A 14,590-nucleotide genomic window follows, 5' to 3' on the forward strand; every position below is an offset into this window, starting at 1 on the left:
TGACCGGTCAGATCAGCCAGAGTTGGGTGATTTACAGCCAGTGTGATGGTCCAGGAGGATCACTGCTGACCTTATAGAGCTTGAGCTGTACCTCTCATACTGTAATCTAGACAGTTGCTGGATTTATCCAAGGCCTTATCACTGGGCAGAGAGGCTGAGGTGTGTGGCACTGCCAGCCCTGCGTACGTGTGCTAATCAGCCTGGCCTGTGCACTTCTGGTGCCATCAACGGTTCTGTCTTCACATTCTCGTGTTGTATTCATGGTATGAACTATCATCACCACGAAGCTCAAGAAGTTGGGTTTCCCTCTGGTCCGCAGAGGGAACAATCAGCTAGAAATGCTTAAACGGTTAGTGCATCACTGAAATTAATATCTCTCTGATTGCTTTATGACATTAAGGCTATATTTGACCAAGGCTTGTATTAACATTGTCCTGAGTTAAAGTTTAAATCGGATTGAAATATGCATCATGATGTACTTCGGATGACTTCAATTTTCTACTGGATTGTTTTGGAAAGATATTTGCGTTTCTCTTCACAATAATTTTCAGCTGCATGTTCTGTCAGTGGTGCTTTTTATTAGATAGAGAGAGATTGTATAACATTGTTTAATACTAATTAATCATGTCAGTTTTGTTGAACATGAAATAAATCATTATCATTAGCGATATAGAATGGTAATGGCTTTTTGTAGCCTAATTATATCCCCTTGAAATTATAATTGTCACAGCCAGGGATAAATAAGCCTCCATTTGCAATCTGATCATGGGAATTCAAGTGTCAATTGATGACTGGCAGAAGAGTTCGGCTCTAGCCATAAGGAAATCTTAGTACCCATGGGAGTGACAGATGAGAGAGGGTAAAGTTTGGAGCAAACAGGTGTTGGGTCTCACCATCTCATTGTAAACCATCAGCCACAGTGACGAAAGCTTTCCAGAGTTCCCTTCTATTCCTCCAGTCTGTCACTAAGCAACTTTTCAGTATTGCACACAGGCCTCTGCTCATACTGTGGCCAGAGGGATCGGGACAATTTGAGGTAAAAATCAAATAAATCATTCTGTGGGGGTATTCCATAAGAAAAAAATAGTATTGTTGTAGCTCAAACAGTCATGGATTTGATTCCCAGGGAATGCATGGACTGAATGCAGTTTAAATTGCTTTGGATACAAGCATCTGCCAAATAATGACCTTTGTGGGTTGGATGGAGAATGGGTAAAACTTGTCTCAAGTGGTTCTCATACTTTTAAAAAGGTCATGACATGAGAAATCAATTTTTATTTGTTATTACATCCTGCAACGCCTACTTTTACATCATCACATCGTTGGCCCCACCCACCAAGTGTTCAGTCGATGAGCAGCGAGTGAATCTAAAGTAGTTATTTAGGATAAGATTGTGATAATAACAAGATTGCACTGACTTTGTGCTGTTCCTGGCTGTGGAAAAACATCATCGTTGCATAAACTGCCGAAGGATCCCGATGTCAGAGAAAAATGGATTTAGTTTATTTTTAACGAATGTCCTAGTCACTTGCATAGTTTTACTGTACGTTTTACCAGTGACTGTTTTGAGAAGTCGCAATACGAGACTGGCTTTGCCCAAAAACTTTTGCACAAAGATCAGAAATCAGCTGTTCTGAAATCAGCAAGGACCCCGCTTAAATTCATAATGAATAATCCTACTATTTTTACTTCCCTTTATAATGGCTGAAGCTCAAGTTTATCTGAACACTTGCCAAAACTCCCGTTATAGTGACGCTCTTACACTACACAATGAATCTCTTACTATATTTAAATCATGTTTGCATTGTTAGTTATGGTGAAAACATCTTGTGAGAGTGCAGAAATTGAGTTGCAATGACATCTGATCAATGTTACTGTAATCACTGCAGCCTTCCATGTTATAGGAATAGGTATAAAATATTATGCAATAATCAACACTTTTCACGACTCATTAATCTCGACAGCTAAATTAGTAAAAATGATTGTAAAATGGTAAAAGAATTCCACATGTAATACTTATTTCAAGTGCAAAATCACAACAGTGGGCGTTTACACTGAAGTCTCACAGCAGACACGCCCCTTCAAATAAGAGGGCTAAAATCAAGGTAGGAAAATAGCCATTTATTTTTAAATTTGATGTAAAAATCATATTAACATTATAAGTGCACCTCGGGAAACATTATAAAATAATAATAAAAAAACATCCGACCCATTTAAGACTTCCTAATCATCACCTTACAACACATCTTCATGATCAATGATGGCCTTATCAGCCTTTGCATGACTTAAATTTGAGAGTTTACATGGTTTCTGTGTACATGTTTTTTTTTTTTTTGTGCTACATGCCAAACATAAAACATAATCCATACATTTTTGCTACTTCTAACCCAAACTCAGACAGTACAGAACATTATTTCATTTACTTGTGTGCAAATGTAATGCCTTGCATTTGATGTAAAAGTGCATCATTTTAAATGATGATTAATAAAAATTTCTACAAAATTGGTTCAATGTTAGGTGGAAAAACATTAAGAACATACAGATTTCCCATATGTTCATGCTGACCTTTGCAGTGTAAACTACCAAAAAGACCAGCAATGCTGGTCATCAGCATATGTTGTGTTTTGGATGGGAAGCAAGTGTGTCGGCATCCCCACAGGCTTTAGAACTTGCTTCTTAACCAGCAAGACTTTCTTTATCATCCAGTATGGTATTTCAGATGGAGCAGTTTGACAAAGGAAGTCTTGTTGGTTAAGAAGCTAGTTGGTAATACCAATGGAAAATCATTATAGTCTAAGATGGTCTTTTCAGCTTGAAAGACAAATTTTGTGAGTGTCCTATATGCACATTGCTCTTAAGGTTATTCATTAGACTCAGTAAATGGCTTAAATCATTCAGTGGAAATGTACATTTACTGAATTGTTACATGAGAGCATGTATGGTCAAGTACGGGGTGCATGCAGTTGATTTCGTGGCTTAGTGGTATTTATAGTTACTGATAAAGTGTCCAACCCATTTCAATCACCCCATTGCCCTTCCAGAGGGGGAGTAATCCAATAAAGAGGAGCACAGGAGTCGCTCCTCCATCTCTCTTTCAAGAACCAAAGACGCACAGCACATCACGGCACAGGACAGGCAAGTTGGGCATCAAGAAAATTCTCTTCTCTTCTCTTCTCTTCTCTTCTCTTCTCTTCTCTTCTCTTCTCTTCTCTTCTCTTCTCTTCTCTTCTCTTCTCTTCTCTTCTCTTCTCTTCTCTTCTCTTCTCTTCTCTGGTGATGTTATCATTATCAGTCGATATACTGTATTTAATGTACATAAATTCTTCAAATCGCATTCTCTTTCTATTGTCTATCCTGTCTATTCTGAGTAACTTTGACTATAATGTAAATTATTTTCTGACTATCCTATCATGTACGGATGGTTTACTTTCAGGCATGATATAGTTTAAATGCTTGTGTGCCAAATTTGATTCACTGAATAGCTCAAGGTGGTTTGTTTATTAAATCAAAGCATATTAGAGATGGAATATGTGCTTCAGACTAAAAAAAGTAGCCTGCATTTTAAAGCTGACATGATTACTGAAATGTAAGAGCATGCCAGGATGAGCCAGTCTGTATTTTTAAAGGAATGTTTTTGAGGTTTTGAGATTTATACCTGAAAAGTGCTAGTACTGTTTGCTCCCTTTTTTTGGTCCTTGTTGGTATGGGGATAAATAAATGTGTCAGGCATGTCCACAGTCCTTCATCTAGTTATGGCTAAAAGGTTCCACATACTAAGGCCCCTCTTGTAGTCTTTAATTAGCTGCACGTTTCACTGCATCACTCATGGTTTAACTTAAAATATGAGTGGGCTGGTTTGGGACTTCATTAAGGTAATTCACATGAGTCAGAAGATTCTCCTGCTAAGCTCCTGCTTGTGCCAGTCTTATTTAATCCCTGGGTAATGTATGTATATATCTGTCTGTTTGAGACTTGAGAGATATGTCTCTTTACTGATAGTAAGGGACACACTGGGGACAGCTGGAACCACAGAGACTTCTCTTGATCTGGTGCCCAGTGCTGGTGCCAGCCTGCCAGGCTGAGGACAGATCAAAGAAGCCATTCAGAAACAACAGTGTGATCTGACAAGTGTTCACAGTGCAGATTTAGCTGACTCCACTACCTCTCTGTGGGACACATACAGAACATGAAGGAGTCTATGAAGTTATAATGAAGGTCACAGACAATGGGATCATGACCTAACTTTTGTGTGGCAGAATAGCTCAGGGTTAGTCAACAGAACAGAGTTACACTTTATTTTGATGGTTCCCTTTAGACATTCGGTTGATATAAGTAATGTTGCACCATGTTAACTAACTCTAATTAGAGTATTAGTTGAGTATTAAGCCATGTTTCCACCGCAGGAACTTTCCCTAGGGACTTTTGGGTGGTATTCGTCTGTTTCGACCGCAGGGACCAGGATCTAAATGAAGTTCAGGGTAAAAATTTCCCCCTCAGAAAGTCCCTGCTCATGAGGTAGAACTTTTTTTTAAAGTTCAGGAAATTTCAGGGGTGGGACTTGGGTGCCGAACATGCTGATTGGTTGAGTTCATGCAGCATTTTGATTGGTTGACATTTTCTTTCAACCACCATTTTTAAAAGTCTGTTGCGGTGCGTGCAGTGAGAGTTGTTTGCTATTCGAATCAACAATAGAGTTTAAAAAATACGACAGATGGACCGACGACAAGGTTCAGGCTTTATTAAAGGGATAGTTCTCATAAAAATTAAAAAATATCCCATGATTTACTCACCCTCAAGCCAACTTAGGTGTATCTTCTTTTAGACGAACACAATCAGAGATATATTTAAAAATATCCTTAGTCCTCCATAGTTTATAATGGTTGTGAATGGGGGGAGTTGCATTTTGAAGCCAAAAATAATGCATCCATCCATAAAAAAAAAAAAAGAAATCCATACGACTCCAGGGCCCGGTTTTTCAAAAGTAATCCACTAGGATTTTGGATAACGGATTGGATCAAATCTTGAAAATGTGTTTTTCAAAAGAAAAAAAAATGGATTACATAATTGGATTAGATCATGTAATCCAATCTTGGTTTTGATCCGGATCAAACCTTAAGTTTGGGTTTTTCAGAACTTTTTTGTAGGATTTGGATCATTTTGATAAAAAAAAAAAAAACAGGATTATCGGATCCCAACAGATTTCAAGGTGGATTCCAGGAGGAAAATGTAGTAAAACTTTAAAACTAGTCAAAAAATACAAAATTTGTATCATGTAATATACATACACATTTTTATCTTGCTCTTGATTAGGTTAACTGTTAAAGTAATAAATTAAATGCAGACATTTAAACTTCATATTTAGCCTTTCTGTAACCTACTCTAAAGTAAAAAGACATTTTGGTGCCATAAAACAATCCCTAAACAGCTGTAAATATCCAACAAAAATATATTTAATTCAAAACCCATATTCTTTCTATCAACATGTCCCTTTAGGGCCTCCGTAGAGCACTGGAAATCCAGATTTAATGATCCTGAAAAGTTCCTATCCGGATCAGATTGATCCAATCCGATGTTGCTTTAAAAGTAAGCTGGATTACGTGATCACGGATCGCAAAAAAAGGATTACTAAATCCGGATCAATTTTATCCGGATTAAACCTTTTGAAAAACTGGGCCCAGGGTGTTAATAAAGGCCTTCTGAAGCGAAGTGAAGCATTTTTGTATGAAAAATATCTATTTAAAACTTTATAAATTCAAATAACTTGCTTCCGGCGGACGACCGTACACAGAATGCGACTACTTTGCACAGTCTTCACGGTACTTTAAACTACGATGGAAACGCAGACAGCAATGGGTCTGGGGGGGAAAATTTCCTGGGACAAATTGTTCCAGGTAATTTCTGTGGAAACATAGCTTAACTCTCATTAGAGTATTAGTAGACTGTTAGTGTTAGCAGAATAAGTTGACATGTACTTCCAAAGTTACTTACATTCAGTAGATTGTCTGTTGGGGAGCATCATAATAAAGTCTTACCAGACATTAAGCAGACAGTCTACTACTAATGCTTAAACTAATACTTAAAAGTTAGTTGAAATGTAGGTGCAACATATAGTCAACAGAATATTTAAAGGGTATCATCACAATAAAGTGTTACCATGCGACAAATGAGCCAATAACTATCACCATTGCTTCTGAGCAAGACAATCTTAGTTTGCTTTGTAAGTATTGTCTTTTTTGCAATTTGCAACAATAACTCAACAACTTATTCATACAATTCAGTGCAGCTTCCAGCTGAGATCAGAACGGTCGCATTATAATAACCTCAAAACACTTTTACTAGTACATGATTTGCAAATTAATACAATTTTACGTTCGCAATCACATAACCAGCTCCATTTGTATGGCTTTTCTGATGGTGTAAACTTGCTCTGTAGCTCACCTGGTACAGCATTGCACTTAAAGCAGAGCGCTCGAGTACGAGACTGATTAAAACACGACTTAGGATGCTCGATATAAGAGCTCAAAGACTCGTAGAAGCAAGCTAAAATGGCATGGTTGCTTCAGCAAATGCATTTTTATCTCACGTGTGGGTTTAATGTAGGTTGCAAGTTATTTTTGATGAGCTTTACAGAGACTTTTGTTGTGGTTGAATGAGGCAATCTGAGAAAATAAGCCACAGGATTGGTGGAGCTCAGAGCGGGTAATCTTTGAGTGCACAAATGCTGGACACAGTTCTGAGAGATAATGCAGGAATATTAGCAGGGCTTTTCTGAGGAAGACACAACAGCTGGGACTAATACGCTGGCACGCCTTCCACTCTTGCTTTAGAAAGTTTGCGTCATATAGTTAGCCTTTATCTAGAAGAGGTTAAGCTCTGGTTTTATAGGCCTATAGTTAAGTTTCATGCCTAACATGTCTCCAAACTGTTATCTGAACTGCATTTTCGATGACCCCCTCAACCTGTCTGCACCATTTAAAACACGTTTATCTTTTAGGGGCTGTTTAAACCCAAGATGGCAGAGCGCTATGACTGCCACTACTGCAAGGAGTCTCTGTTTGGGAAGAAGTATGTTCTGCGTGATGAAAATCCATACTGTGTGAAGTGCTATGAGAGCCTGTACTCCAACACCTGTGAGGAGTGCAAGAAACCCATTGGCTGCAACAGCAGAGTATGTCAATCTTCACAGTTTCTACTTTACTAAATGTTTTACTAAAAGACAGAACTGAAAGAACTTTAGCATACTTTACTTATTACAGAAATAATATGCTTTAAACTTTGATGAATGTTTTTGATCCACTTCAAATTTTGACTACTGTACTTTTACATTATACTTTTAAGGTTTCAAGTACATGTGCACTTTCAATGCAATTGAAGAGTGCTCCAACTTAAATAGCAGGAATTATCCAGAAATATGCACTTTTCTTATTTCTATTAGAATGACAGTTCTAGTGGACTGTGCACCAAATCGGAGCTCAGTATCCAGAGGGATATGGTCTTAGCGCTGACTGTTTGAGCATTTTTATTTAGTAACACTGTACACAATGATTTGGAGCTTAATGTGACCCTCTGAAAGCTGAGAGATCACCAGGAGAGCGGTGAGGAATAGTATGAATGCCTGCTCATGCTCTCTGGACTGAACCCAGCAGGAAATCAGTGCTGAGGAAAGAGTCCAAAACCAAACAAAGAGACCAGATGAGCTTTTGTGGATTTACCAGCACTCATTCACCTTGGAGGCAGAACCACTGACAAATTAAAACTTTTTTTTTTTTATAACCTTTACATGCTACAATATAAATACTGAAGACAAAATGTCATTTTTAAATTTAACATTAAAGGGTTAGTTCACCCAAAAATGAAAATGCTGTCATTAATTACTCACCCTCATGTCGTTCCACACCTATAAGACCTTCGTTCATCTTCAGAAAACAAAGATATTTTTGATAAAATCCAATGGCTCAGTGAGGCCTCCATTGACAGAAAGATAATTTACACTTTCAGATGCCACGAAAACTACTAAAGACATATTTAAATCAGGTCATGTGACTACATTGGTTCAACCTTAATGTTATAAAGAGACGAGAATACTTTTTGTGCGCCAAAAATAACAAAATAGCGAATTTATTCAACAATATCTAGTGATGGGCGACTTCAAAACAAGCTTCGAAGCTTTACGAATCTTTCGTTTCGAATCAGTGTAAATATGTCTTTAGTATCTTTCTGGGCATCTGAAAGTGTTAATCATCTTGCTGTCAATGGAGGCCTCACTGAGCGATCAGATTTTATCAAAAATATCTTAATTTGTGTTCCGAAGATGAACGAAGGTCTTACAGGTGGAGCGACATGAGGGTGAGTAATTAATGACAGAATTTTCATTTTTGGTTGAACTAACCCCTTAACCAAGAATAGAAGGTGCAAAATTATTGTTGTTTTTACCCTTGAACTCTGGGAACATATTAAAAGGACAAATTAAAGTATTTTTAAAGGTACAATAGGACATTTTTGGAGAGGCTAGCAATCAGGGTTGCCAGGTTTTCACAACAAAACCCGCTCGATTGCTACTCAAAACTAGCCCACAACTAGTCCAATCGCATTTCTGGCGAGAGCACTAATTTAATTTATTATGCACTAATTTGTTTTTTTACGCATTATATAGTAAGCTATATGGGCATTTTAAATAAAAATAATTCATATATACTTAGGATAATCATTAACTGACAGTTTGGGGAGCCCTGTTTTCAAAGGACGACCTGATTTGTCATGACATCGGCAAAGCGTCACAAGAGACGGTGTTAACTACCTCATGTCTCAAAGCACAAAACGTTACTATAATAATGAACTTAAACAACTTATTAGAGAGCTTGTACCTGACTGCTGCAGATTCTATCAGGATGCTATCAGGATATGAGGAGACTTTCAACTAGTATAACAAAAATGAATCACCTTATTGTACCTTTAATATCTCTTATCATTTTTGTCCATCCATTGAAAGTCCACGCAACCCAAATTGTCACTCTATAAAGGACATTGTATATGCATTGATCAGTGTTTATATGTGAATAAAACTGCATAAATATATATATATGTATATATATATATATATATATATATATATATATATATATATATATATATATAGACATGTGGTGCTCTACTCTCTACAGGCTCCTGTGAGTTTCTGTCATTAGTGTCACATTACATGGTCATTAGTCCTGATGAGGAGGCTGTCACTGGTCTTGAGGACAGGCCTGGGGTGGGGCCACATCTGTGTGGCATGTCCTTGGCCCAGTTAGCCACCGCTCCCCCCTCTAGTAGCAGCCAATCAGCATGACCTCATAGCACCTTGGGCCAGCGATTTAACGAGCACACACTCTCGCTCTCCAAATTGGTGGATAATTAAAGCAGTGGTGTCATACACTCATCCTGAGGCTGTGTGTGCTCACAGCCCGGGACAGACTCTCACTAATGTTCACCAATTGGCAGATCACGCTGCGATTGGTCGCAGACGCCAGCACCTGCGGCTCTCATTGGAGAGTGACCCGCTGTGAAGCTGACATTGAGGAACCCTTTACCCTCCCTCTCTCCCTAATTAGCAGTTCAAAGGCTGAAAAAGAGCACTGAAGCAAAGCACATTCTCCCTTAAACCCAAGTTTAATGCATGTGAGACAATGGAGGTTCAAATTGTCCTTACCTGCATGCGTTTGTCCTCAGGACCTGTCCTATAAAGACCGTCACTGGCATGATGACTGCTTCCACTGCTTCAGATGTCACCGTTCTTTGGTGGATAAGCCATTCTCCACCAAGGACGAGCAACTGCTGTGTACTGAGTGTTATTCCAATGAGTATTCCTCGAAATGTTTTGAGTGCAAGAAGACAATCATGCCAGGTAAGTGAAACATTTGCTTGTCCTGCTCCTCACATGTTCTTAGTCCTTTAGAAACCTGACTGAGGCATTATCAAAAAAATTATAAAGGTAGTTGCAACTTTTTATCTCACAATTCTGACTTTTTTTTTCTCGCAATTGTGAGATTTAAACTTTCCATTGCAAGATATAAAGTCAAAATTCTGACTTTTTTCTCAGAATTAAGTTATCACGCAATTATGACTTTATAACTTGCAATTATGACTTTTTCTCAGAATTGTGAGATATAAACTCACATTTGCAAGTCATAAAATCAGAATTGCATGATATAAACTTTTGTCCTTCACAATTGGACATTATAACATGCAAATTGTGAGTTCCTCACAATTCTGAGAAAAAAGTCTGAGAAACTTTTTCTAATGCAATTGCAATTCTGACTTTATATAACACAGTTCTGATGTTATATCACAATTCTGACTTTAAATCACACAATTCTGACTTTATATGACAATTCTGACTTTAAATCACTCAATTCTGACATTATATCTCACAATTCCGACTTTAAATCACACAATTCTGACTTTATATCAACCAATTCTGACTTTATATGACAATTTTGACTTTATATCTCACAATTCTGACTGTATAACTCACAATTCTGACTTTAAATCACTCAATTCTGACTTTATATCACATAATTCTGACATTATATCTCACAATTCTGACTTTATATCACACAATTCTGACTTTATATCTCACAATTCTGACTTTATATCAACCAATTCTGACTTTATATGACAATTCTGACTTTATATCTCACAATTCTGACTTTATATCAACCAATTCTGACTTTATATGACAATTCTGACTTTATATCTCACAATTCTGACTTTATATCTCACAATTCTGACTTTATATCAACCAATTCTGACTTTATATCAACCAATTCTGACTTTATATGACAATTCTGACTTTATATCAACCAATTCTGACTTTATTTGACAATTCTGACTTTATATCTCACAATTCTGACTTTATATCAACCAATTCTAACTTTATATCAACCAATTCTGACTTTATATGACAATTCTGACTTTATATCAACCAATTCTGACTTTATATGACAATTCTGACTTTATATCTCACAATTCTGACTTTATATCAACCAATTCTGACTTTATATGACAATTCTGACTTTATATCTCACAATTCTGACTTTATATCAACCAATTCTAACTTTATATCAACCAATTCTGACTTTATATGACAATTCTGACTTTATATCTCACAATTCTGACTTTATAACTCGCAATTCTGACTTTAAATCACTCAATTCTGACTTTATATGACAATTCTGACTTTAAATCACACAATTCTGACTTTATATCAGCCAATTCTGACTTTAAATCACACAATGGACTATATGCACGGGTTACTTCCTGGTTGTCGTTAAGCCAGCTCGGGCACTTCCGGTGAACTGTTAGCTGTTCATTCTGTAGTCGTTGTACATCGACACAAAACCATCTATGGTTGACTTTTTAATGTTGTATTTATATTTTAATGCAGTTATTACATTTACCAAATTTGCCAATAAACCAGTTTTATTGATTGCAATAAAGACGAAGCTATTGGGACTATTTAAAAATGCCCTGTCTGTAATTAGACACGCACACACAATTTTTCCCCAGCACTTCAAATGTTATTTTTAATGCGATGACCACAAACATTGTTTGTTCATCCTTCTGAGATTGTCCCCATTGTTAAACCGAACGTTTAAAAATGTAGGAAATTTAACATTTGATAGAAAACACTTATTTAAAAATAAAAAGACAGTAATTAGCACTTTAACCACCAGGTGGCGGCAAAGTAGCATTTATTTGCGCACATATCAGCCATTTCCTCAAAACGTTTTTCACTTCGTTTTTGACTAAATATTAAACATTATAAAATAACTAGGTTTGAAAAAACATTTTGTCAATGTTAAGTATGAAATACTCACAAAATCTTATGAAAAACAATAACTTTTATTGTGAATGAATGACACAGAAAGCGAGCACCGCGCTCTCCCTTTGTAATCACAGCAGCTGTCAGTCAGTGCAGCGCAAGATCAATGATTTCAGCACACTTGTGAAAACACACATTTTATTCAATTAATCTAACTAAAGTGCACAATAAATATTTCATTTTTGAAGCTTTTTTTTTCACATAAAAGTGTGAAAACTAATGGTCGAATTGAATTTAGCCGAGGAGGAACATTGAGGTAAGTCTTTATTTATTTATTTTCTATGCTGTCTTACGTTTGAATAACTAAATGAATGCTATGCCTGACTATTTAAGTGACTATATTCTGATTATAAACTAAGTATTACACTACTGATGCTCAACACACCAGCAAATGACATCTCACCGGAAGTTTTCGAGCTGGCTTATATTAATGCGGAAGTTCCAAAGAACGCTCCGTGCATATAGTCCATTCTGACTTTATATCAGCCAATTCTGACTTTAAATCACACAATTCTGACATTATATCTCAAAATTCTGACTTTATATCATGCAATTCTAAGTTTATAACTTGCAATTGTGAGTTTGTATCTCAGAATTCAGAGAAAAAAAGTCAGAATAATGAGATAAAAAGTCTGTCTGCATTTTTCTCTATGTCTCTCAGGCTCCAGGAAGATGGAGCATAAGGGGAACAGCTGGCATGAGACCTGCTTTACCTGCCAGCGCTGTCAGCAGCCCATTGGAACCAAGAGCTTCATTCCTAAAGACAACAGTAACTACTGCGTGCCCTGCTACGAGAAGCAGTTTGCACTGCAGTGTGTGCACTGCAAGAAGGTAAGAACAGCTGAAATGTAACATTTCACTTTGAATATATGAAAAGTATTAAATGACATCACGACTTATTTGTTTCCTGTCAGCCAATCACCACTGGGGGCGTGACCTACCATGACCAGCCATGGCATAAGGACTGCTTCCTGTGTACTGGCTGTAAGCAGCAGCTGTCTGGCCAACGCTTCACCTCTCGTGATGAATTTCCCTATTGCCTCAACTGCTTCTGCAATCTGTATGCCAAGAAGTGTGCTGCCTGCACCACCCCTATTAGCGGTATGAGCAACTGACACATTTACATCTCCTTATTTTTTGGAAGGTGCTTATCGGAACCAAATGCAAGCTTATGCATCAGTATAAACACAATTAAAGGGTTGGTTCACCCTAAAATTCTGTCATTAATTACTCACCCTCATAACGTTCCAAACCCGTAAAATCTTCAGAACACAAATTAAGATATTTTTGATAAAATCCGATGGCTCAGTGATGCCTGCATTGACAGCAAGATAATTAACACTTTCAGATGCCCAGAAAGCTACTAAAGACATTTAAAACAGGTCATGTGACTACAGTGGTTCAACCTTAATGTTATAAAGCGACGAGAATAGTTTTTGTGTGCCAAAAATAACAAAATAGCAACTTTACTCAACAATATCTAGTGATGGACGATTTCAAAACACTGCTTCATGAAGCTTTACGAATCATTTGTTTCAAATCAGTGGTTCGGAGCATGCGTCAAACTGCCAAAGTCATGTGATTTCAGTAAACGAGGCTTCATTGCATCATACATCATTTCAAAATTTCAATGGTTCACGTGACTTTGATATGCACTCTGAACCACTGATTCAAAATAAAAGTAATATACTTTATTTCAATGCACTAAAAATCAGTTTAAGTATTAGTGGTATGTAGTATACTTTTTCAAGTGCACTTTAGCACAAAAAATAAGAATGTACTTGGTTGTATTTAAGTGTTTTTTTTTAAGTGCATTCAAGTACACTTTATTTTTACCTGGGCAATTTCTAAAAGAAGTCCATATGAGAAATGTGCTGCTGTTCTGAAGCCTTACAATGGTAAATATGTGAGAAACAGACCAAAATTGATGCCTTCTATCACTTTTATGATATTTTTGTTGTGATTTTTGTCATTTTGGAGCTTTTGACAGCTCCATTTCTAATTCATGTTGATGAAAAGCATCTTTTTAATTTTTTTTAATGGAAAAAAGAACATCATACAGGTTTGAAATGACCTTTCTGACCTCAGGACCTGTATGAGTCTCCCAGCAATCACACTTTAGCAAATTATAGCCATATTTCCCATGATTTGTGATTTGTTACAGGTCTGGGAGGAAGCAAATACATCTCCTTTGAAGAGAGACAGTGGCACAACGACTGCTTCAACTGCAAGAAGTGTATGGTGTCCTTGGTGGGCCGTGGCTTCCTGACGGAGAGGGATGACATCCTGTGTCCTGACTGTGGCAAAGACATCTGATCACACAGCACAGCACTGCAATTCCTAACATTTTATTCTTTTATCAAAGTTATATAGCAATAAAAGCTTTTATCATAGCTAATATATTTGTCTAATAAAAGTTCTCTTTAGATTATTAACTTTAAAGGGCCTGTGTGTGCCGAGAAGGCCTATTATACTGTGTCATGTTCTTGTGGTCAGGGTTTAAAATATTGCCAGCCTAAGGAAACATATGCAGAGTGAAAATGGTCTTTTTTAAGATATAAAGACATAAAGCTCAAACATGTTATTACCTATTTACCTTTTTGTGACTAATATTTGCTTTTAACTCATCATTCAATATGTAATTTATAGACTGTGTGAAGAATTTGTTGCAGCTCATAATAAAATGCATCAATGCAAGCCTCAGTACTTCACTACAGATCACTATAA

At 36.9% G+C, this 14,590-nt stretch overlaps 1 protein-coding gene across 1 annotated transcript; it reads left to right on the plus strand.

The window, feature by feature from the left end:
* Nucleotides 1-277: 277 nt before the first annotated feature.
* Nucleotides 278-14,190, plus strand: fhl2b (four and a half LIM domains 2b). The gene is made up of 7 exons (XM_067374725.1): nt 278-349; nt 3,042-3,135; nt 6,995-7,168; nt 9,709-9,883; nt 12,525-12,694; nt 12,778-12,964; nt 14,028-14,190. Exons 3-7 carry the CDS (start codon nt 7,013-7,015, stop codon nt 14,177-14,179), a joined length of 840 nt encoding a protein of 279 aa, XP_067230826.1. The 5' UTR covers nt 278-349; nt 3,042-3,135; nt 6,995-7,012; the 3' UTR covers nt 14,180-14,190.
* The last annotated feature ends 400 nt before the right edge of the window (nt 14,191-14,590 follow it).

This window comes from Chanodichthys erythropterus, chromosome 21 (assembly GCF_024489055.1).
Source record: "Chanodichthys erythropterus isolate Z2021 chromosome 21, ASM2448905v1, whole genome shotgun sequence".
Classification (NCBI taxonomy): domain Eukaryota; kingdom Metazoa; phylum Chordata; class Actinopteri; order Cypriniformes; family Xenocyprididae; genus Chanodichthys; species Chanodichthys erythropterus.

Bases quoted from the DNA above. Each gene is read 5' to 3' on its own strand.
- fhl2b (XM_067374725.1), top strand. From the start codon at position 7,013: ATGGCAGAGCGCTATGACTGCCACTACTGCAAGGAGTCTCTGTTTGGG. The intron at 12,695-12,777 runs GTAAGAACAGCT...GTTTCCTGTCAG, and splicing joins AGTGTGTGCACTGCAAGAAG to CCAATCACCACTGGGGGCGT. The intron at 12,965-14,027 runs GTATGAGCAACT...GATTTGTTACAG, and splicing joins CTGCACCACCCCTATTAGCG to GTCTGGGAGGAAGCAAATAC.